Raw genomic sequence first — 25,164 nt, 5'->3', positions numbered from 1 at the left:
CTAAAAAAAGAAGAGAAATTTAGTTTACACAACAGACAAGTTAACCTTTTTTTTATTTTTATATATTCTTATATATTAATTTTCTCTATTTTCAGCAAATCAGCCCAAACAAATTTCCATGTTATTACTGATCACTGATAATCATGGCCATGTTGGTCAATGACTAGGGCTACTGACAGATTCCACACTTCATGCTGCATCCAAGAAAATCATTAAAATGTATCCAAGTTGTGGCTTTTATTGGACCCTCAACAACGGGCCCATATGCCATTTAAAGCTGTCTCAACTTACTCTCAAGCATTAGATTACGATTGTCCAGATACGGGGTTTGGCATGGTGATGTCCGGCAGCAGATGACAGCTCGTAATGATGTCAATCTTCTCAGACACGAACTTCAGGTCCTCTAGAATGAGTCTAATGCTGTGGGACGCGTTGATGATGCCTGTCTGAGAGTTGTTGAGATGAGTGGTGGCCTGTCTTATGTCCCTGGCAGCGTTCTGATACACCTGTTTCATGCTTTGGTTGATGTCAGTGCACAGTCGTGCATTGCTCTCCAGCAGTTTCTGCTGAAGTAACGAGTTAAAGCGACCCGAGTCAGGTCTGGACACAGGCGACGATCTGTCCTCCTGTCCGCACACGGTCGCAGGTGTGTTTCTGATCACGATGAGTGGAGGCAGATCTTTGCGGAGCATCTGCTGTTGGCTTTCAGAGGCCAGTCTGCACGCTCTCTCCTCCTCATCCTCGCTGTCGGTCTCGGACGCTTCTCCTGCCACCTTCATACCTGATGATGATGATGATAATGATGCATGGACAGGAGGGGCAGAGGTGATGTACACTTCATCATCCGAATCAGTTTCTGATGCTTCTCCCTGTACCACGATTTGGAATTTGTTGCTTGCCATGATTGCACACCTGGAAGATACATGTTTAAATCAGTTGATTACTCAGTAAGCTTTACCATGGTATAGTATGGTGTCAGTATACATTTAAATACCATGGTACCATGTAATGATTACCATTTACACTACATACATTTACACTGTATTCTAAAGTACTTAAAGGAATATCATAGCACTTCCATGACAAATGTCGATAAATGCTATTTAGGCAATTAGTTAATATACGCATTTACGTTTTGCTGTAAATTGCTTTTAGTTAAATTATGATGATATTGTTTAACGCGTATGTTTTGATATTAATTATGCACAGTAATTGTATTGAAAAAGCGATTAGAATCAAATGTGTGTCTTTTTCTAACCTGCTGGTGTTTGTATCCACAATCCAAATGTCATAGGATTTGTCACGAGAAACCAATTTGAAGCAGGAAGCAGGAAGAAATTTAAAATAAAAGTCCATAAGAATCAGAAGTGTGCACGAATTCAAAATAAAGGTCCCAAGAAATATGCGAAAATAACAGAATAAAAATAATAATAATTAAATAAAGTAAAATAAAGTAAAATTAAATTAAGTGAATTCAAAATATAAGCCTAAAGAATCAGAAGTTTGTGAGTGAAGTCATGAGTGAAGTATGCTGTTTAAAGTTAGTCAAAGCAAGGAATTATAAACAAACACAAATAAATTAAGGAAATAAACAATGTATGTGAACAAACAAACAAACAAACAAACAAACAAAAAAAATACACTTTTTGAGGGTGAGAAAAAACGCACAGTTTTTGTGTCTGTCCCTTTAAATGCAAATGAGCTGTTGCACCCGGCACAGAGGGCGGAACTTCAACAGCTTGCCATGCACTGACAATTTATAAAACTTTTAGCCTTTTATGTTCAAACCCGAGTCAGACAATGACGGAGAGACCCAAGAAGAAGTGACAATGTGTAGATTGCAACAGGACATTTCTGAATGGTTAGTTGATGAATTTATGTACTTTATGTGTAGTTATCTTCTAGTCATTGATTAGCATATTCTGCCTTGATAATCTATAAATCTTTTTTCCGGGGGCGGGGGTTTATGTAAATTTTAGGGTTGGTGATGTCACTAACCCGGGAGGAATGTCCTGTAACGTTAGTCCCTACGAGCCGTTTGTTGTTGTCCTTAAAGAGCAATTTCTTTAAAAGCAAATATCTCTCCCTTTGCTTTGAATTTTGAGTGTTGTAACTTTGCAGATGTTGTTTATGCTCGAACAGCAACATTACACACTAACTAAAGTTAGAAAAGTGAAATCATAATCAACCACCCCTTTAAAATAGGAAGGGTTTGTTTGGCTATTGCATGTTTCTTTATCTGGTGAATAACAGTAATGCTCAGAATTAAGGTGTAATCTGAATAATCTAAGCAGAACTTTGCTCACTGGTTGCTCATTTACAGCATATACACACGCACACACACACACACACACACACACACACACACACACACACACACACACACACACACACAGACAGAGAGTCTCACACTCAGTGTGTGGTGATTATCTTAAGAGAGGAAAAGTATTTCCATGAAAACAGATCTCACACACCGGCAAAGGTAAACAGTGCATGCAACAAAAGTAAAATTAAGTGTTCGTTTTATAATAACCTACAGATTGTGAATATGGAGACTCTGAAGCGGTGGATGAGGGACTGGAAGTATCCCACTTCTCTGTTATGCATCTATGGGTTCTTCAGCACAGTAAAGCCTTTAGAACCATTTCTCATTCCATTCCTAACTGGACCAGACAAGAACTTAACCATTGAGCAGGTAAACCAAACTTTAATTATTAACTTAATGTTTTTGGATTTCAAAACCTAACTGCATGACTCATGTGTAAAAGGGATAGTGCACTGCAGAAATTCAAATTCTGTCATCCTTTACTCACTCTCATGTCGTTCCAAACCTGTGGGACTTTCTTGCCTCTGTGCAACACAAATGAGGATATTTTTTAAAAATGTCTAATAAGTGTTTTTTGTCTATACAATGAAAGTCAATGGATGTTTTAAATCCCACTGATTTTAATTTTATGGACAAAATAGTTAAAAAAAAAACTTTAAAAATATCTTCTTTCATCTTCCACAGAAGAAAGAAGAGTCACAGATTTAGAATGAGGGACAGAACATAAATGACAGAAATTTCATTTTTGGGTCAACTTTGCCTGTAAATGCAAAATGAATTACAGAGAAAGCATAACCTTTTATGGTAAATTATTGTGATTCTGATATAGTTACTGAGTTAGATTTGTACAATAAAAAAGTATATTATATATACTGTTATAAAATGTTCAGTGGATAGAAATAATATTTCAAATTAGAATTAAATTTTTTTAAAACATTTTTTACATTATATTTTTATTAATATATCGTACATATTATTATTTACATAATATTATTATTTATATATTTTTTCTTGTTCTTTAGTAAATATACTAATTAATTATAGGATACATGAATTTCTTTGCATAAATCAATTATTGTGATTCTGATATAGTTACTGAGTTAGTGCAATAAAATTCTACATTCTGTACACTGCTGTAAAATAGTGGATATAAATAATATTCTATAAAAAATCTATATTTGACAAGTTGACATGGCATTTCAAATAGTAACAGAATTGTGACATGATAGATTTATTGTAAAATTATAATTATTTTTATTTACATATTGTATATATCATTATTTGTATAATAATATTTTTTCTATATTATTTCCATTATATTTTGTCTTGTATTATATTTATAGTAATTAATTATAGGCTACGAGTGTTCCTTGTTGTTGTTGCAGGAATCAATTTGATTACTGATTAAGATTTGTGCAATAAATCTTGTTTGTTGTTGGTGGTAAAGTAGCTGTTTTTGTTCCTCCTCAAGGTAACCAATCAGATATTCCCAGTGTGGACGTACTCTTACCTGACAGTGCTGGTTCCTGTCTTCCTCCTCACTGATTTTCTACGCTACAAACCTGTGGTGGTCTTCCAGTGTTTAGTCCTGTTTGCCACCACGGCAATGATACTGTGGTGTAAGGGTGTACGAGAGATGCAGGCTGTGCAGTTTACATATGGAGTGGTGATGTCGTGTGACGTTGCTTACTTCACGTACATCTACAGCATGGTGGAGTTGAAGCACTACCTGAAAGCCACCTCATACTGCCGGACCGCACAGCTTCTGGGATACACCGTGGGTTCAGTATTAGGCCAGGTCCTAGTCTCTTTTGAACTGATGTCCTACAACTACATTCTAGTGTTTACACTTGTTCTCACCGCCGTTGCGTTGATATCCTCCATTCTTCTCCCAATGCCTAAGACAAGCATGTTCTTCCACCAAAGGAGCAGAGCTAGTAGAGAGACTGATGGTGAAGGGCATGTTGAGACAGTTAAACATCTGGAACCCGAGGAAGGGTCTATGTCAGAGGTGGATCTTCAGAGCAATGACCAAAAAGATGCCCTAGAGGTGGATGATGGACCCAAACCGAAGCAGGAAATACTGGAAGGTTTCAATGATTGTGATAGTAGTGCAAAAAGTTCCAAGACAGGTAGGACTACTCAAATCTGCCATATTAGTAACATCACATGGGGTAGAAGCTAATAGAGTGCCTCAGTCAGGAGGAATTAGTCCTAAACCCTGAAATAAGATGCATTTTTGCACTTTCAGATCCATTGTCTTAAAAGTCAATGGGTTTTCTGGTTAAAGGCCTGAAATAAGGTCTGTGGTGAACACAAGTGCAAGATATTTTCATGTTTTATTCTGCGACATAAAAATACATCAGTAATAGTCCACTCCTTATTTTATTAAGCTTTTATGTGTCTTAAAAAGGCAGTTGCTAACAAGTGGCTAAATGGGACTACAGAGCTTCCAGAGGTTGAACATCACACTGAACATGAAAACTCATCTACTCAGTAGTCTGCTTTTACAGCATTGTTGTATTTATACTTGCACTCTTGCAAACAATTCTAACTCAAACTTTCCAACTTGTTGGAAGAGTTTTCAGAAGCTTATTGGAGTCATTTGACTGGTGTAGTTCCTAAAAAAGTTTCTGCCTTACATTTTTAAGTACAATCAAATTGGATGTTTTAAGTCATTTCAACTTAAATTACATTAAACTGACTTAAAAAAGTAAAAAAGTACACTGTTAAAGCAGTGTTAAAAAATATGTTGTTATAACTTTTTGATCATATACATTTTTAGTGTAACTTTAGTTGTTTAATTCCGACAATTGAATTTAGGCTTCGAAATTCGTTAAAGTTGTGAAGATAAATGTATACAAATCTAACTTTTTGTGGTAGTTGTATATTTCTTATTTAGCAACTTGTTAGCAAGTTTAAGTTCTTGCACTTAAAAAAAAAAAAAAAACAACAACAACAACAAAAAAACCTGAAATATACTTGAACTTTACTTATGTAGACTTAATAAATTGAACTTGAACTTGAAGTATAATTATTTTTTTGTAACGGAAAGCCGAAACATGCATGGATGAATCATTCACAATAAGATCATTAAGATGCATTTAGAAAATAGAAAGGGTGAATTTTTATTTCATACTGATTTTAAGGACTACAAACTGCTCATCTCTATAAAAGACAATAAACTGTCTTGCATTGGAAGCTGATTCCATAAAATGACTGTTGAATGAATCCACATGATCTTAGTTCTGATTGTCCTGATAATATCCCAGGTGGCTGTGGTGATGTCCTGCTCCGGCTGTGGAGGGATTTCCGGCAGTGTTTCTCCTCCCGTACGCTGATTATCTGGTCAGCCTGGTGGGCACTGTCTACCTGCGGCTACAACCAGACGGTGAACTACGTCCAGTCACTGTGGGAGCACGTGGAGCCGTCTAGTAACTTCACGGTCTACAATGGAGGAGTGGAGGCCCTCTCAAACCTTTTTGGTGAGTACAAGGGACACTTAGGCCTATACTTGTAATGAACTTAGATAAAGTTGAACTTTATTGTGATAGATTTTTCTTCCCTATTGTGACGTATATCCGAGTGAAACTGCTTGTCAAACAAGAAAAAATGTATGGGAGGGAGTGCCCGCTCACTTTTTTAGTTGCACTGGTTTCGGAAGTATTTTTTTCATTCCTTTCTACAAAAGGGATTTCCAAGCCAACCAGCTACGAGGTGAATCATAACACTACAAACTTTGATTTGAAGGAAAAAGTATTTGAAAGTCGGACAAAAATACGAAGGTGCAAGACTGTGTACTTAAAAGCTTTAGTGAGGGAAAGAACTACAATCCCATGAAGCATTGCGAACTGCATAATCAAATTAAATGATTATAGCTATATATAAACTATATATTATTAAGTTTATTGCAAAATATGCATATTGAAATTTTAATAGTTTGAGAGTGTAGGGGATCTACTACGTCATTCGCAGTGTTCATGGTAGTAGGCGGGGCTAAAGAGCTCTTTGGCATGTTTTTCTTGTTTTGACTCTCTGGTTGGTGTAATTGTCTGTACAGCATCATGGGTAATGTAGTTTTTTTACCACGAATTCCGCTGTTAAACACATTTATTTTAAAACTAAGTTGAAATAATGCGGGCTGACGCTTGCAACTGACTGTTGCACTTGCACTCTATTGCTGTGATCTCATGTGAGTGACGTGTGTGACAGGTTGTCCCGCCAGTAAACACGTCATCATTTCATTTTGCAAGTGGAATTTTTATGAAAATTCTAAAGTAAAATTTTTCGTCATTTTGTCAGTTAACCCCCCCCATTTATTAGTTTAATCCATTTATTAACTTTTTGAGCATAAACCTGAAAATTAAATTTCCAACTTAAACTGTCGTAAATCTTGAATGCTTTAGATGCACAGACTTAAGTCTCTCTTTTCAAAGATGACACTTGGCAGATTATTGCTGAAGTGAAAAACTTTTTAAAAAGTGAACGTAAAAAAAGTTACAGAATTTTACGTTTATTGTTCTGAAAAATGGCTTTAGGAAGTAAGGTTAGATGTTTAAGAGTTATGATTAGTTTGATATACAGTTTACTATTTTATTAATTCAAAAATCCATCACACGTGGCAACTGTCCATCATCACGGTCTGCACCACAGGGGCCGCGGCGGCGTACGGGATCGGGTTTTCATCTGCAGACTGGTCTCGCTGGGGTGAGATGGCTCTGGGAGCGCTCTCTGCCCTGGAGGCCGGTGCTCTCTTCGCTATGGTCTTCAGCGCCAACATCTGGGTCTGCTACTGTGGCTACATCATCTTTAAGAGCCTGTACATGCTGCTCATCACCATTGCCATGTAAGTCCTGTCCAAAATATGTGACGACTTATAAGCACCTGCTTACTTACCCAGCTCAGATGATGTTTATTTCTTAGTAAGTTAAATGTTATCATAAACCAAATTTTGCTGAATTTAATCTATTCATGCGTCAAACTTGTAGCATAATTATATGATAAACGTGTACATTATCTTATCTGACCACTTGCCGTTTCACCTTAATTGGAGCAATGGTAAAGATTTTGGACCTGTAATGCTTATAGTCAAATTTCAGATCCATTTATTGCCTGAAACCTGATGATGTAAAGCATTTACACCTTATATACAGTAGGCTAGATGCCATAAAAAAGTACATATTTCAAAGGTTAAGAGGGCAGAAAAATGCCTGTTAATGGTAGAATCAGATGTGTTTACTGATGTTTTAAAGTATACAGTTCAAATAATTGTCAAATAATGAAAAACTAATTATAGAGATCTTGCACTCATAAAGAGCAATGTATAGACATTTATAATATGGTCTTAACTTTCAAGAATTTCCCAGGTCTGGAAATTACAATTATAAAATTCCCTAATATTTAATAGTTTTCATTGACGGTGACAACTCGGTACATTTCAAAAACTCAGAATGTTACTGATTGCCCTAATAAATATCCATTATTTTTCCAGTCACTCATTACAGGATAAGGATTTATACAGATTGCACTCACACAAAACAACTTTAGCCAAGGATATATTAGATTGAATGAAATATTACAGGCCCGGAAACAGCAGGGAGAAAAGAGAACACATCTACATTAAAATCCGCTCTTCATTAAGCCAATGAATGCACAATCATTTCCATGTCCTTTGTCTCATAGGTTCCAGATAGCAGCGGGGTTGAACATGGAGCGCTACGCCCTTGTGTTCGGAGCCAACACCTTCTGTGCTCTGGTCCTCCAGACAATCATCACCTCTGTGGTGGTGGACAGCAGTGGGCTTGGTCTGGATATTGTCACACAGGTGAGGTTACACGGTTTATGTAAATCAAAATGATTTTATATGGTAAACAACAGCATGACACAGATGCTACATTTCTATTGGATACAAAACACTAGGGCTTTTCACACTGCGCTTAACCCCTGGTAAAGGAATGCTTCACATTTGTAATTCAGAAGCAGGGTTAGCATCGCTTTTTACCCAGGATTGTGAAACCCTGCTCCGGAGAGGGGTCAGCACTGCTTGAAATGATGTGCAGTGTGAATGGCTCCTAACATCGCAACCTTTCATATGCGAAACGGAGGTCAGTGCAGTGAAAAAGAAAAAAAAGTGGCAAGGTCTAGAAACAATTTTTTTTTTAAATTTGAACTAAGGGGTCCGTTTACACGACATCGTTTTCAACTAAAAACGGAAAGTTTTTAATGCGTTTTGGCCATTCATTTACACGACAACTGTGTTTTGGGGGCCTGCAAGTCTTTGAAACCGATACCGTTATTGTCTGTGTAAACCACAAAAACGTGAATTTGTGAAAACAGTGATGTCATGCGCATGTGTATTATGTGTTCAGTCCATAGATATCCATAATAAAGGTTAGATGTCTCGTCCGCGCTGCTGGCCAATGGAGGTCGACGTCCGCACCTGGCAGCCATCTTGTCACAAGCAGCTCGCTCACTCGTAACATTGTGTTTTATTGGTGCATGTACTTTTTAAATAACCATATCGTGCTCAATTTTCTACCGATTTTCAAACGGTTTGTTATAAACGTCAGAGATGTAGTTATGACACGGCACACTTATGAATAATAAGTGTATAAAATAAATAATCATCCAGAATTATAGCCACGTTAATATTGTTTGTAAGAAACCAAACCGTTTGTAAATTCGTCAAGATTTCAACGAGATAAGAGTATTTGTGTTCATGCTGATCACTCATCTTACATCAGGGACCACAGAGCCCGCCAGAAAGCTTGCCTGTGACAAGATGGCGGCCAGTGATGACGATAGAGACTCCGCCGTAAGACATCTAGCCTTTATAATGGATATCTATGGTTCAGTCTATAGGCGCTTGGAGTTCCTTTAAAAAGTGACATCGCCACCTACTGGCCTGGCAGCAGAATACTGTGTTTTTAGTCATTTTCGTGGATCCGTGCAGCAGGATTTTTTTTGACAACGTTGTCGTCTGTATGCAAAAAAAATGCAAAGGACAATGTACTTTCTGTTTTCAGTAGATCGTTGTCATGTAAATGTATCCTAATTAAAACAATCAATCACCAGCTTCATGTGCTTTGGACAGTCACGGAAACACGATATGTATATCAACAGCCGATTTAGCATTTGATAGGAAAAGCATCAAACTCTGTCAAATGGAGTATAGAAGATACCGTTTCATTCTCGACTTCGAAAAGTCCATTCAGAAAAAAATAGTACAGTCGCCAATGTGTAACATGGGGATGCTCAATGCAAGAGTATTTATGTACATAAAGTATTAAATAAAGTAAATCAATGACCCTGACACCGCAGATATGCAAATAAGAACATTAACCCAGTGTTTATGAATGTAGAGTGTGATATAATAGTTTATTAGAATTAACTGGTAACCCCGGGTAGATGATGAGTGTAAAACTAAAAAACTAAAACGTGACAAAAACGGTGATTGCATTCAAACTGTTGTTGTGTTACTTGTCTTACAGTTTACCATCTACGGGGGATATTTTTCTGTTATTGCAATCGTTTTCTTCTTGAGGGGTTTGTATACTACAGTGTGCCGAAAACCTGAGATGGAAACACCGAGAGAGAATCCAGAAGAAACTTTTAAGGCAGAAGATGATGCACAAATCATCACTGGGACCAAATTCTGAACACAAGGAACAGGACGTACAAGAGGTTTAAGCCATCACACTTGATTAATTATGAACAAACAGAAGGAAAGCATAAAAATATACTTTTTTTTTTCTTTTTTTTTAGGTAAAATTCATTTTAATATATATTGTATATATATTTATTTATATATATATATACATATACACACATTAACTTAGATTTCTGTAACATAAGTGGTCTTGATTCAGAGTCTTATGAGTTCAGGAGGAGTTCTCATTACTTCTCATAATGGAAAAAACAATCTTTTTTGCCTCAGAAACTGCAAAAGCACAAAAAGGCGATGTCAAAAAGGGATTCCACATTCTTGCTTAATGTTATTCACAGCACGGCGGACGTCAACGCCGTATATGCAGCATATGTGTGTGTACATGTGTGTATGTGTTAAAGATACAAATACTGATATGCACAAAGATCTAAAATTTAGCAATTTCTATGAAAGAATTATGTACAGAATTGCAGCATTAACATGAACAGGAGGTGTGCAATAACTTAGTTATCCGCCACGTCGTGCAGATGATTTCCAGGCCAGTTAACAGGAATGACAAAAGGAGCACAGTAAAAAAAAGAGCTCCTTTTCTCCAGACAACCCTGCATAATGTTTTGTTTTCTGTTGCTATGGATGTTGCCATAGACAGGATCATGTATTTATTGTTTTGCTGTTTTTTTGTTTTTTTAAACTTAAAATTCAATAAAAAATCTTTAAGAAATTGATGTTTTTTTTAAAGCTACTTGCAGAACAAAACAGTGCAAGAGGTGCGAACAAGTCGCAGGTCGCCCGCTGGAGGACACAAGAGTGCTATAAGAAGGGGTTTGTGGATGAGCCTCCTGCAGGAAACTGTGCCGCTGGCGCCCCTGCCTGCAAGACAGAAGATCAACAAAAACCCTGCAGATTTAACTTCAAAATAACTTGTTTTTGTAAAAGAATGCAGAATAGATAAAAATAAGAGACTTAAAATAACATTTGGAATCAAGTGTAGACTTAAAATTATTAATTTAAATGTATAACAATTAATTAATTATAAATGAATGCATTTAGCTTCAAAATAAAATTCTTTTCTAAATAATACAGAATAAATAAATAAAAATAATAGACTTAAATTAACATCTGGAATAAAGTGTAGGCATAAATTAATTACAATGTATAACTAATAATTATTAGGGCTGTCAAATGATTAATCGCGATTAATCGCATCCAAAATAAAAGTTTGTGTTTACATAATATATGTGGGTGCACTGTGTATAATTATTTTATATATATATATATAAATACACACACATGCTTGTATATATTCAAGAAATATTTTCATGTATATACTGTATATAGATTTATATATAATTTTTATTATATATAAATATAAATATTTTATATATAAATAATATTTTTTTCTTAAATATACATGCATGTGTGTGTATTTATATATATACAAAATAATTATACACAGTGCACCCACATATATTATGTAAACACAAACTTTTATTGTGGATGCGATTAATCGCGATTAATCATTTGACAGCCCTAATAATTATACATGTATAACAATTATAAATTAATACATTTAACTTCACAATAATTTTTTTTTGTAAGATGAATAAATAATTAAAGACTGAAATAAACATTAGGAATTAAATGTAGATTTAATAAAAAATTATATAAAATAAGCAAATAAATAAATACATAGAAATTAGTCAAATTAACATTTAGATTAAATGTAAACTTAATAATAATGAATTATAATTTATATATTATAACTGTATATTTTAATTAATACCAAATAACAGTTATAGCTTCAAAATGAAATATTTTCTAAAATAAATAAATTAAATAAAGAGACTCAAATGAACAATTGAGATAAAAAAGTAAATTTCATAAAAGATTATATAAAATAAATAAGTAACAAAAAAGAAAAGAAAGAAAAATAAGAGACAAATGACCGTTTGGAATGAAATGTAAATTAAAAATGTATAATTATATATAAATTATTAATTACAATTGATAATTATGAATAAATTCTAAATAAAAGATTTAGCTTCAAAATGTACATTTTAAATGTAAAATTTGTAAAATAAATAGACTTAAATTATAATTATAATATAATTATAATACATTATTGATAGAAAAAAACAAACATTGCAATCTTGCAAAAATGAGTTGTTTAACTCACCAGGAAGGGATTGTTGGTTACTCCAGGTGCCGTCATGTTCTGTCCAAATGGAGCGACCTTCCCCTGACCAAACGCAGCAAAACCTCCTAACAAAACAAATATGTGACTACAAAAAAATGTGAACATGTGAAAATCTTTATAGCTGAAGTACAGCTGAAACATTCTGCAAAACGCTGCATGATGGTGGACTGAATTGTAAAGCATTAATATCTTTCCTCAGCCCCTACCGTTGGGTTGTTGGGGATACGCGTGCGGCTGGGCGAACGGCTGTCCAGGAAACGCTTGCTGGAAGTTTCCACTGAAGCTGGTGGGAAGGTTGTATGCAGCAGCGTTTCCAAAACCAGTCGGCATGCTCATGGACGGTGGACCGAAAGAGGCTACGGGACACAAAGAGTCTCAGTTTGACTTGCATACACACATGTGACTTCCAATGCAGTTTCCTTTTAGCCAATCCGTGAGATGCACTGCCATCATGTTTGGAGTTCAACTTCACGGGAAAAAATCTTTAAATAACAGCTAAACTATATGAATTAACCTAATATTATTTACCAGTGGATTTGAAATGGAAAAAACATACAAACTAAATTAAGACACAGCTTAATGTTTTTTCCAACTCTCCACTCCGAAAAGTGAAATGTTTAAGAGGCAGAGCAAATTACTACATTTTCATTTTAAATTTAGAAGACATTCAAGTGACATGCACTGATGAATCATTCAAAATAAGAACAGTAAATAGGGTCATGTTGACTATTTTTGTCCAGACAGGGAACTACACTAACATTTTCCACTGGTGGCACTTGCGCTACTAACTTTTTCAGTTACTAGCGCAAAACATGATTTGGTCGCACAAATTATTTATATAGTAAGCCGCTCTGGATAATAATGACCAATAGTGAAACTGTATTGCATACAGATGTGCTTTTTATTTTACTCTCCATCTTTTAAAACACATGCCTTCTTGTTTTCTTTAAAAATGGTTGGGATAGATTTACTGCAATAGAAAATACAGTAGCCTACACAATAAAGTGCTAAATTAATTTCTTTTGGATTTCACCATGCTATGGTTGGCACAGATGGGCAGACTTCTGAACTCTTAAGGAAAAGTAAAATAAATATAATATGTCATTGTGAAGCTTCAATGATTCGTGTTTGAATTGTTTTGACGCAGTTACAAATTTGGACAGTCCTGCAATTGAAGGCCCACAGAATTTACAGTAGGGCTGCACGATATTGGTAAAAAAAATGATATTGCGATATTTGATTTTTCTGCGATATATATTGCGATATAAAAACAATTTCACCAGATGACTTGAATAGCTCTACTTGGAAAGAATGAATCATTCTAGAATGACTCTTGAGTTCAGTGTTGGACAGATCAGTTGTTATTTTAACCATTCATTAAAGTGAATCGGTTCAAAGGAGTCAGTTCGCGAATCGGACGTGTCATTTCACTCTCTCTGCTCGTTCTCTCAGTTAAACAAGCGCGAATCCGCGAAGCCAACTTGATGTGTTGAATGCTCAGAGCGCGTTATAAAACGTATTCTTAAAATACACATTTCTGTTTTAATAAATGCTCATAGTAAATCATAGCATATTGCCTAAAACATTAGGTAGGTACAAAAATAATCAAACGGTGATACATTTGCGACCCATTAAAAATTAGGGTCGCAATGGCATTTCAAAAGGTCGCATATGCGACCATTTTGGTCGCAGTGTAGTTCCCTGCCAGAGTACAGAAATCTGTGACGCTGAATCGGTAGAGCAGATGAAAACACATGACTAAAGCACTCCAGCAGAAGAAGGAGGACAGAAACAATACACAGCCCACAGAGAAGAACCAACAGTTTATAATATATAAACATACACAAAATTTAAATTGATCAAAAGTGACAGGATCATGTGACACTGAAGACAGGACACTGTAAAACATGACAGCCCCCAATTAAGTTATTTTTGATTTTGAAGTACAAAAGTTAGTTCTGAGAAAAGCTCTGGCATCGTTTGTTTTCAGATGCCACTTCATTTGATATTTTGTATCTAATGAAATATTAATAAAAATCATTTTTAATTGCCTACTGAACGTATATGCATTTGGTAAATTTTCTGTGACAGCTGAAGACATGGGATATCACTGCAAAGGATAATAAGACAATACATTATCTGGGATTCATCCACCTCAGACAACACAAGCACACCTTTCTTTAATGGGGTCCGAAGGTCAGGATGACCACAGATTCGTGGTCAGTGATGTTTATATTATCCTGCTAGTCTATGTCAAGGCTAAGCCCCAGAAAAGGAAGAGAAATAATGGATAAAATGATAGAAAGAGAGAGATGGACATACCAAAGTGAGCCGCAGGGTAAGCCTGACCCTGCAGGGGTCCTATCATGTCTGAACAGCATGTCAAGAACACAGCCAAACAAAACCATCAGTCGCAGCGCACTTGCTTTTTTGTTTTCTCATTTTTGGCCTCTATATAGATCTATAAAAAACTCTCCTCCTTATTCACATTTAAATAAAGACGCCTTTCCTTTCTCTCTCTGGAACACGAACACACACACACTCAACATTTATCCGCCGCAGGGATATAGAAATCTCTGCAGCTCTTCTGCGGTGCCATTGTATCTAGCGTGTGAGAGCGATCTCAAGCTGTTAGCTCCTAGCATGGAGACTGGGTGTATCTGACCCACTTAAAAATCTTCACAAAGCCCTCTGGTGTGTTAAATAAATAATGAGACACAAAACAAGAGCTGCTTCTCATGTCTTAAACTCACCGAGGACAAAGCCTGCTGTGAATTCAGAGAAGATTTTCTGCGAATAAACGCCGGGGTTTGACCGATCGACTTATTTAAACTCTAAGATTTAGCAGGTACATGTAAGCTACGCCTATACCTGCTGTGGCCACGCCCACTCCTGGTGCTGCTCCTCTCCCATTGGTCTGAAATGGGTTAGTGGCCTGCGGAGCCCCGGGAGCGACGAATGGATTCGTCGAAGGCCCTGTTAGAAAACGCAGTCGAGATGTAGGAGAGGCGATGAAGGCGGCAGAATGGAAACTCCAATAGATCTGAAAGACGTTTACCTGCAAAACCCTGAAGCATGCTGGGTAAACCCTGTTGTGCTTGAGCCGGAGCAACAGCTGTAGAGGATCCAAACATAGACCTGAATGAGAGAAAGAGTGTTCAACACGACCGAGAAAAAGACGATGAGGGGAACAGAGACGTCTCTTTATGGTCTCACCCTTGCGTTGTGGTGGCAGTGTTGTAGCCGCTCACATTTGGCGCTGAGGTGCAAAAGACCGTGTCCAGTTCAGCTAGAGCAGCGTAGCGGTCGCCGCCAAACAGAGCTGCCTGTGGAGGGGGCGGACCCACACCTGCCGATGGAGGCGCCGAGCTCGTACCTGTGGATGAAGACAGAAATTGTTCGTTTAAAACCCCAGCACACATTAACGCACCGGACTCTAATACATTATCTGGAAAGTTGTGCATTTCAAATATTTAGAAAAATGAGTCATGCTCAAAAATGCTCATATCAAGCCTAGATAGAGATGAGCTGTAAAGAGTGTGTGAAAATGCACCTTGTTCAGGTTTGGTGCCGAATACGTTGCCGAGGTTTGCCAGGGCTGCGTATCGGTCCGCAGAGACACTGACTGCTTCCACAGAGTTGCTCTGGGTGGAGCTGAACGAGGCAAAATCAGCACTGCACGATTTGGGGAAGTTATCGAAGTTGGCAAAGTTGGGATTAGCTAGTCCTGATGAGCTACCTGAGGAAGGAAAAGAAAAGATGAGCAACAGAGGGAGAGAAAAGATGAAAGAGCAATGTTTCCTATAAGTTTTGTTGTTGTGGAGCAACAACACAGTAGAAAGTCCATTTCACACGTTTTGTTTTGGGCAGACCCTGTTTTTTTTTTACAGAACAGTAAACTCAGCTAAAAACACGCAAACCCAAATTATTTATTAATTATTTACACTATAATCATTTAAGTATGAATAATAATATATAAATATAGCTGCAAGCAGCAATTATCGGGGCCAAGCACAAAGAACACGATACGTCATGCCACCATGGCTGGGAGTGTCAGACCAACTACAACAATGAGCAATTAAAGACATTTTAAGATGATTTTAGGCAAAATGCCTGAAAAATCATAAATACAGTCACTAGTTATTTGATTTAATGGTTTATTACTTTCGACCAATAGGTGGCACTGTGACCAGTTTCATGTGGTGTGGTCAGAGTAAGGTGACAAGACACATTGACACATTTTTGTGTCAACATGCATTGCAGAAATACATTTTGGCTTCATGCCTCAACTTTGTTGCTGCAGTACACAAAAACTATAACTATCTGTCAGCACAGTCTGAAGATAATCTGACTGGAATTTGGTGAAAATCGGACACGGTCTAGGTCTAGGAGGAGTTAGAAAAAGTAGGTTTTGAAAGAAAATCAAAATGGTAGACAGGAAGTTCGGCCAACTATGGAACAATTGGTATCTATGTTCTCTGCATATAGGAATCTATATCGAAGACCAGTTTCATAATAATAGGCTAATTTATTCAAAAGATATTAGCATTTTTGGAAATTTCGTTATAATTTTGGACCATAAGGAGGTGCTGCTACAAAACTTTTGAGTACTGTCAGAGCATGGTGCCGAAGACACACACAGATTTTCACAACGATACGCCAATACGTTCATAAAATATAGAATTTTACGACAAAATACAAAATGGCCAATGACCAAAATGGCCAATATGGGATACTCAAAATGCTGCACCGAATCTAAAGACACCATTTTTGTGACTTTTGGACAAACTGTTCAGGAGTTATAAGCAAAAAGAGAGAATTTTCATTCCTCCTGACCACTAAGTGGCACTGTGCCGAAACGGTGCAGGTGGCCTCGGGTCATGGTTGCCACAACACACATCAAGTTTGGTCAGAATTTGCTAAAGCGTTGCGGAAATATAGCCTCACGTTCATTTTGGCGTTCTCTTTGTTGAAATCGTTTGCCCGTTATTCGAGACTGGTTTGACGAATCAACTTGAATTCCATACCTTTGTCGGCATAGTCTGAAGATGATCTGTTCCAATATTTATGAATATCGAAGTAACGGCCTGGGAGGAGTTCGAAAAAATGAAGGCAAAGGAATCGGATGAAAAAAGAATTTTGTTTCTAGCCCTTACGGTTCAAAAGTTATTAGCATAAATGTGAGTGCAAATTTGGACAGTTGCTGGCGCTAGACTAGAGGGCTTAGTTGGGGACACTTAATATTCAACAATATTATTGATTTGACTGTACTGATGCTGTTGTATGAGAACCGAACTGGAAGATGACATCACTGTTTTCTGCAGAACTGCTTTATGGATGAAATTAACTCATTTAATAATTGATTATCTTTACAACGGACCTGACTTGAGCTGAACAATGACACCATTTTCTTTTTAAAGCTGCTTTGCAGCCGAATTTAACTCGGTTTGCATCATTGAATGATTTTCCTGTTAGACATTTTCCCTACAGGGGTCAGCTTTATCCACGTTATTCCGTCGACACAGGAGCAACAGAAGCACACAGCTAGAGGGAACATTGACTAAGAGGAGAATTCCTGAGGAGCTATATAAGGAAAATCGGATTTCATTCACACCACTGCATGATAGTGTCAGGAAAGCCACTTCAAACAGCAAATGAACAGAGTGTGTGCACAAGACACACACACACACAAGCTGTGACTTACTGTGCATGGCCAGTGGAGGCAGCGATGAGGTAAACTCGCCCACACTGCGACTAAGTGGGAGACTGTTGTACACTGACGTACGCACAGGAAATGAGTGAATGACAGCACAGGTATGAAAAGCAGGAAAGAAAAAGTAAAAGTAATCGAAATTATTAAAAGTTTGGGGTCAATTTTAATGTTGAAAGAAGACTAATGCTCACACAGGCTGCATTTATTTGATCAAATACAGTAATATTATGAAATTTGTTACAATTTAAAATACATTTTGTATTCTAATATATTTTAAAATGTCATTTATTCGGGTGATGGCAGAGCTGAATTTACTCCAGTCTTCAGTGTCACATGATCCTTCAGAAATAAGTTGAGCTGCTTAATATTTTTTGTGGAAACCGTGATACATTTTTATAATTATTTGATGAATAGAAAGTTCTAAAGAACAGCATTTATTTAAAATAGAAATCTTTTGTGACATTACAAATGTATTACTGTCATATTTTAGTCAATTTAATGCATTCCTGCAGAACAAAACAGAAGAAAAAGCTGAAAGTGAGGAACTAAAATAACAGAATAATAAAAATATGTTTTTTTTATTAGAGAGAATTAAATGTATAATTAAAACAACACTGATAAAAAGAAGGAATGGTTGAGAAGCGAAAATGTAATCAATCAGCAATGAAAAAAAAAAAAAAGACAAACAGAAAGACTTTCAAAATCACATTTCTAAGTTAACAGCACAACTTGGACAAGGAGTCATTTCTTAAAGGGAGGTGAATGGATGTTCACATGCCTGGCTGTGAGCTTGTGTTATACCTGGTTGTGTGGGCTGAAATGAGTCCTGTGGAGCTGATGGAAACGCTGCTGTGGTTGGAGCAGCAGAACATTTGAACGCATCAAAATTGGCAAAGTCTGCATTAGCATTAGCATTCTGCGCTGTTGGGGTCCACCACAAACAAACACACAAACAGAAAATGGGATGAGGAATAACAGAGAAACAGGAATGAAACTATGGGATGAACGTGTCCAGTGTTTAGGTCAATTTAGTTTCTTTTTCAGTCAGGAAATCTCAAAAATTCAAATAATTCTCACATTCTCAGTTAAAATACAATTTTGTAAATTTAGCTGACTTAAACACTGGTTGGATATGTAGACATTAAACACGCTGATGTAAAGTGGAATGATACCATGTTGAATCACACAAACCCACTAACACGTGACATGACACAAATAAAGAAATTACATGCATGCATGAAATGAACAGAAAACCTCTACCCAGAAGCACTGGCTCAAAATCCAGCCATACAGACCTCTGGACCTGGTTACTGGCATCAACTGATAAAACTTAAGACCATTACTCTCAAGAGACGCCAGTAAGGATTAGTGGTTTTATGTTTTTTGTGACCGTGGCAACACGGTCAATAAGTCTAGTACGGCATGATGGGAAACCAGACCACATCCCCCTAAGAGTTGTCTTGAACCTTAAAGTACTGCTTTTTAAATGGATGGTTTGTTGTAGTGCGAGTTTGTTCTTACCTGAATGACTGTTGAAATGTGCAAAGTTGGCAAAGTTTGCGTTGCCTGTGGACTGCGAATGCGGACCTGCAAAAATGTCGCCACCGAGTTCGCTGAGCAGATCGAACTTCCTGTCCTGATACTGTTGCTGGGCCAGCTGAGCGCGTGACACAACCGGAGACTGAGGGGGAAAAATAAGATCAGAAACTTGTAACCACAGCCACGTCCAAGTGATCTGAGGGCGCGGGCGCTTCGGTCTTTTCCGGCAAGCGCCGGAAGTGATCTCTCGCGCGTGTATGTCACTCATACAATTGTTTTATTATTATTTTTTTCATTGTTTTCTTTTACGACGGTTTAAACATCCCGGATAAGCGCAAATTAGTACCATTTTAATTAGCCGTCTTACTTGCAATCTCTGTTCTGTGTAAACAATGAGTGACATACACGCGCGAGAGATCACTTCCGGCGCTTTCCTGAAAAGACCGAAGCGTCCGCGCCCTCAGATCACTTGGACGTGGCTGTGGTTACAAGAGGTAAAAACGATATAAAGACTGTTCGTTTTCTCACACAAACCGCTCGTTTCGTGTCTTAGGCCATCAATGTGTACTTACATTTACGAGTCATTAAATCATGTTTAATTTGGACTTCTCTGTGCATGCTCTTTGAGGTGGTGACCATAGACCTGCATTATATGACTGACAGACAAGAACGGTTTGACCTAAAAATATCAAAATTGAAACTACTGCGGAAACAAAGACACCTACATCTTGGATGCCCTTGAGGTAAGCTAAAGCATACCAAAAATTAATTTCAAAGTGAACTATCCCTTTAAGAAAGTAAAGATCTTAACCACAAATATCATTTGGGGTCGGTAAGGTTTTTAAATAAGTTTCTTATGCTCACTAAAGCTGCATTTATTTGATAGAAAATATAGTAAAACAGTAATATTGTGTAGTATTATACAAATTTTATATAATTTTTTTCTACTTTAATATATTTTAAAATGTAATTTATTCCTGTGCTGCAAAGCTGAATTTTCATTTTATCATTCATTCTAATATTCAGATTTTCTGCTCAAGAAACATTTATTATTATTATCAATGATGAACACGGTTTTGCTGCTGAATATTGTTTGTGGAAACCGTGATACTTTCTGTCAGGTTTCTTTAATGAATCTAAAGTTTAAAAGAATAGCATTCATTTATTTATTCATTTGTGTTCACAATCAAATTGTTTGGGTCCGAACCACGGTGCGTTTGCATTGTGAAACAGCAGCTGTTTACCCCTCTAACAACGACGCAAGAGAAGGCGGAAAAATGCATAGAGTTGCTCACCTCACTTGTACATTTTGTTTTTTGAACCTTTGGTTTTGATTTCAAATGGCACTTGCATTTTTCTACTGTGAATGTGCAAAAGAATGCGGGAGTCCATTTTTGGACAAATGAACCAAACTCTGACGGCAACCGAACCTAGATGTGCACCAAACGTGCTAGTGTGAAAGCACTCTTAATTAACATAACAAAACATAACAAAAAACCCACAGTTGCATATATTTCATTGTGTTACCTGGCTGGGTGTGTTTTTGCTGAAGTGTAAACTGGGTACGGATTCCTCCAGTAATGTTTTGAGAGGTCGGACCTCTGGAGTGCTGCTGGTGCTGCTAGCAGACGAGCCAGAGATAGACGCATGAACCGACGCCACAGTCTTAGCCTGCTCTGGAGGAACATACCTGAGAGAAAGACATTTAAAAGAGCAGAGCACACATACACCATGATGCGTTTATTTTATCTTTATGATACCAAGAAAAATACCAATCTTAAAAGCACTGGGAAAGTTTCAGAAAATACTAATAATTAACCCATACGACACATCACATGCAATAAAGTGCAAATCAAGACTCAAATGTGCTGTATTAATATTTTTTATATACAACTTAATTTATTTGGTATGCAGTCATGTAATAAGCGGGATAATATATTTTGCAGTAATGACTGACTGTACATGATACCTCAATTAAAAATCAAACATAATAATAAACATTTCAGTCTGTGCTCTTCCTCCTCACCATCGCTTCTTTTCGTATTTGTCCTGAAGAAACTCTTTGACTTTCTGAGGTTCTCTGAAATCTGGGATGGCCACGTTTCTGTCGTCATAAAGGCCGAGCCATATCGGTTTACATGCCTGCATGTGCATGAAAGCACACACATGAAGAGAGAAAAAGACCATCAGACATTCAAGTGGGAAATATACCATAAACATGTAAAACAGAGATTCATCCATGTCAAAAAAACAGGAAAAAGACACGATTTTAAAGAAACTCTGTCCCAATAATTCTCAGTGTTTTAGAGAGAAGACAGACAAACAGAAAGATTCTTCAGTATCTCTTTCTCACTGCCTCGCATGTGTGAAAAACAATGCACGCATTCATACTAAGGAAAGTCTTGCTTTGAATACATGCTCTCACACACATTCTCAAGAAGGAAACAAATATCTTAAAAAAACATTTAAATACACTCTCTTGGGAGTCAAATGCACACATACTCAGATATCACAACTGATAAATTAATAGGCAAAGCGTAAGGCAGCACATGCTCTGTGTGTGTGTGTGTGTAAAGCCTTTCACAGCAGTGAAGACACTGCCTCCATTTAGATATAATCAATGCAGACACACATTTGTGTGTGAACACACACACACACACCATTAAAAAACAGTGGTAGCGGCTTATTAATTATGTATAGCAACAGCAGAGTGAAGACGCATTATCACTTGAGTCTGATAAGAAGCCCTACAGACACTCAGGGAAGTTTTCTATGACCCTCAAAAATTAATGTAGTAACACTTTCAGTGTTTGTATGAACTCGTTGTGCTGGTCCAAGAGAGGCCGGGTTGGGCTCATCCATGAGATTAAAGCTAAAACTGACCCAGGAATCAGTGCATCTGCTTTCAACGCTTCAGAAAGGCATACTAACTAAACTGACCACTGCAAAGTACACAGTGTGTATGGAATACTATCAAAAATAGTATGCATTTTAGTGAAAAATGTTAGGGATCACTAAAGTGATAATAACTTTCATGTTTTGGCCAATAATCAATAAATGGTCAAACTTCTGACAAAACAAAAAGTAAATAAAGTTTTTTTGCTACAAGGGAATTTAGGCATCACAATTGTATACAGTATGAATAATGAAGATTCATTTTGAGATTGACTGAAGATTACATTTAACAATTTCTATTAAATTATTAGTATTTTTAAATACCTTTAAGTCAGTGTTAGATGACAGAAAAGGTAATCTAAACGTAAAAATAGAAGAACATGCAACATTAAATATCCAATATCAACCAATATGATAAATTACAAAAGAACAAAAATGCAATATCAGCCGATAAACAATAAGGTACATTATTTATATATATATATATATATATATATATATATAGACTGGAGTGATGATGCTGAAAATTACATGAATATAAAATAAATTACATTTTAAAATGTATTAAAATAGAAAAAAGTTATTTAAATTGTAATATTTCACAATATAACTTTTATTTTTTGTTAGAATTCAACCTTGGTGAACATGAGATACTCTTTTAAAAAAACACAATATTTCTTACCAGAGTGTCTATTTGCACTAAGTGTAAATAGCCTGTCTTGTTGGCAAAGGCTATTTACACTAACTCAGCCTACCAATGCCTGGTTGGGCCACACAAGATTAAAAACGAGTATGGCGCATGAAAATAGCTTTTGACGTGATCGACCCGAATTCGAGTCTGCCTTTTGCCAAACTCGCTCTTCTCCCTTTTCCCATCACATAGCAGATTGGAAAGGCATTTATTTTCAATAAAAATGAAGAAAATATTTGAGAAGTGGAAATAAAGTGTCTAACGCGCGTTTAATAATAAAGTGTTTGTTGGTTAGGGGTAGGAAGGGCATATTTTTCAAATAAGGCGGCATCAATTTAATAATTTTAATAAATATAATCATTTACACTCCATGTTATTAATTGCATCCTGTTAAAGTACAACAATACTAATAGTACAAAGTACAAAAACAGTACGAATAGTATCTGCCACTATTTATAAGTATACATACATAGCATCTAAAAACTATTTACACTTAATGCAAAGAACTGATACTTTTTTATAGTGTAAATAGAATATATCGCTATTTGCACTTAGTGCAACTAGCCGCTGCCTATTTCTTACTGACCCCAACATTTTGAATGGTAGAGTTTCTTGCGTTGTTCAAAAAGGCAGTGTGTGCACTCAAATGCATCTGTCACTTAGTAAGCTAGACAAATTACTGAAGAGCTGCCAACTTCAACTTTGCGTGACATGCCCTCATCATCGAAAACCAAATCAGAAGTTCAGACTGACAGATGCAGTGAGACTTTAATACACCAAACCCACTGTCTGATCAGACTGGTTCAAATGATTGGACCCACATAAAACATAAAACAAAAAGTGTGCAAACGCATGCACAGATCATCCTGAAGTTCATTAAAGCGAGTGCGTAATGAGACACAGAGCGCTCAAATAAGAGTCTCCTCGGCACGCAACATCATTTCCAGCTCATCCTCATTAATCAGGCCTCACGAGACCTGGGAAAAATCCCAGGAATGTTGAGAAAAGGAAGGGGGGGATGAAAAGTGGTCAAATCTTTGTGGTTCAGAAGAAGTTCTTAGAGAAACACACATACACACACACACACACACACATATATATATATACACTCACCGGCCACTTTATTAGGTACCCCATGCTAGTAACGGGTTGGACCCCCTTTTGCCTTCAGAACTGCCTCAATTCTTCGTGGCATAGATTCAACAAGGTGCTGGAAGCATTCCTCAGGGAGTTTGGTCCATATTGACATGATGGCATCACACAGTTGCCGCAGATTTGTCGGCTGCACATCCATGATGCGAATCTCCCGTTCCACCACATCCCAAAGATGCTCTATTGGGTTGAGATCTGGTGACTGTGGAGGCCATTTTAGTACAGTGAACTCATTGTCATGTTCAAGAAACCAATTTGAAATGATTAGAGCTTTGTGACATGGTGGAAGTAGCCATCAGAGGATGGGTACATGGTGGCCATAAAGGGATGGACATGGTCAGAAACAATGCTCAGGTAGGCCGTGGCATTTAAACGATGCCCAATTGGCACTAAGGGGCCTAAAGTGTGCCAGGAAAACATCCCCCACACCATTACACCACCACCACCAGCCTGCACAGTGGTAACAAGGCATGATGGTTCCATGTTCTCATTCTGTTTACGCCAAATTCTGACTCTACCATCTGAATGTCTCAACAGAAATCGAGACTCATCAGACCAGGCAACATTTTTCCAGTCTTCAACTGTTCAATTTTGGTGAGCTCTTGCAAATTGTAGCCTCTTTTTCCTATTTGTAGTGGAGATGAGTGGTACCCGGTGGAGTCTTCTGCTGTTGTAGCCCATCCGCCTCAAGGTTGTGCGTGTTGTGGCTTCACAAATGCTTTGCTGCATACCTCGGTTGTAACGAGTGGTTATTTCAGTCACTGTTGCCCTTCTATCAGCTCGAACCAGTCTGACCATTCTCCTCTGACCTCTGGCATCAACAAGGCATTTCCGCCCACAGAACTGCCGCTCACTGGATGTTTTTTCTTTTTCGGACCATTCTCTGTAAACCCTAGAGATGGTTGTGCGTGAAAATCCCAGTAGATTAGCAGTTTCTGAAATACTCAGACCAGCCCTTCTGGCACCAACAATCATGCCACGTTCA

At 37.1% G+C, this 25,164-nt stretch overlaps 3 protein-coding genes across 8 annotated transcripts in view; 1 reads left to right on the top strand and 2 right to left on the bottom strand.

Annotated features, from left to right (window-relative positions):
• Window positions 1-222: 222 nt before the first annotated feature.
• bloc1s3 (biogenesis of lysosomal organelles complex-1, subunit 3) lies at window positions 223-1,329 on the bottom strand. Its single transcript, XM_056243315.1, has 2 exons — window positions 1,259-1,329; window positions 223-912 (listed from the first exon to the last, which is right to left on the bottom strand). The coding sequence occupies exon 2, from the start codon at window positions 900-902 to the stop codon at window positions 306-308; it is 597 nt and encodes a 198-aa protein (XP_056099290.1). The 5' UTR covers window positions 903-912; window positions 1,259-1,329; the 3' UTR covers window positions 223-305.
• Window positions 1,330-2,428: 1,099 nt separating this feature from the next.
• slc19a3a (solute carrier family 19 member 3a) lies at window positions 2,429-12,269 on the top strand. The gene is made up of 7 exons (XM_056243314.1): window positions 2,429-2,695; window positions 3,798-4,458; window positions 5,599-5,811; window positions 6,980-7,172; window positions 8,009-8,150; window positions 9,817-10,843; window positions 12,156-12,269. Exons 1-6 carry the CDS (start codon window positions 2,549-2,551, stop codon window positions 9,982-9,984), a joined length of 1,524 nt encoding a protein of 507 aa, XP_056099289.1. The 5' UTR covers window positions 2,429-2,548; the 3' UTR covers window positions 9,985-10,843; window positions 12,156-12,269.
• The window catches only part of agfg1a (ArfGAP with FG repeats 1a), a 32,119-nt gene continuing 17,372 nt past the window's right edge, over window positions 10,418-25,164 (bottom strand). Inside the window, exons 3-15 of one of the 6 annotated variants that reach the window (XM_056243307.1) lie at window positions 21,468-21,583; window positions 20,969-21,131; window positions 19,424-19,583; window positions 18,704-18,823; window positions 17,894-17,965; window positions 15,743-15,928; window positions 15,406-15,565; window positions 15,248-15,327; window positions 15,061-15,165; window positions 14,512-14,559; window positions 12,396-12,545; window positions 12,156-12,254; window positions 10,418-10,843 (exon numbers count right to left, since the gene is read on the bottom strand). In XM_056243307.1, the coding sequence (XP_056099282.1) occupies window positions 12,160-12,254; window positions 12,396-12,545; window positions 14,512-14,559; window positions 15,061-15,165; window positions 15,248-15,327; window positions 15,406-15,565; window positions 15,743-15,928; window positions 17,894-17,965; window positions 18,704-18,823; window positions 19,424-19,583; window positions 20,969-21,131; window positions 21,468-21,583 (1,455 nt within the window). In that variant the 3' untranslated portion in view covers window positions 10,418-10,843; window positions 12,156-12,159. The remainder of the gene's footprint in view (window positions 10,844-12,155; window positions 12,255-12,395; window positions 12,546-14,511; window positions 14,560-15,060; window positions 15,166-15,247; window positions 15,328-15,405; window positions 15,566-15,742; window positions 15,929-17,893; window positions 17,966-18,703; window positions 18,824-19,423; window positions 19,584-20,968; window positions 21,132-21,467; window positions 21,584-25,164) is intronic. The other 5 variants (XM_056243308.1, XM_056243309.1, XM_056243313.1 and 2 more) reach the window with 5 other exon arrangements.

Source organism: Rhinichthys klamathensis, unplaced genomic scaffold (genome assembly GCF_029890125.1).
Source record: "Rhinichthys klamathensis goyatoka isolate OS25496 unplaced genomic scaffold, OSU_Roscu_1.1 h1tg000786l_1, whole genome shotgun sequence".
Classification (NCBI taxonomy): domain Eukaryota; kingdom Metazoa; phylum Chordata; class Actinopteri; order Cypriniformes; family Leuciscidae; genus Rhinichthys; species Rhinichthys klamathensis.
Note: the sequence above shows the minus strand (reverse complement) of the source record. Positions and strands in the feature narration are given on the sequence as shown.

Excerpts from the sequence above, each read along its gene's own strand:
- bloc1s3 (XM_056243315.1), bottom strand. The coding sequence starts at position 902 with ATGGCAAGCAACAAATTCCAAATCGTGGTACAGGGAGAAGCATCAGAA.
- slc19a3a (XM_056243314.1), top strand. The coding sequence starts at position 2,549 with ATGGAGACTCTGAAGCGGTGGATGAGGGACTGGAAGTATCCCACTTCT. Across the intron at positions 4,459-5,598 it reads TGCAAAAAGTTCCAAGACAG|GTGGCTGTGGTGATGTCCTG; the intron begins GTAGGACTACTC and ends ATAATATCCCAG. Across the intron at positions 5,812-6,979 it reads GGCCCTCTCAAACCTTTTTG|GGGCCGCGGCGGCGTACGGG; the intron begins GTGAGTACAAGG and ends TCTGCACCACAG.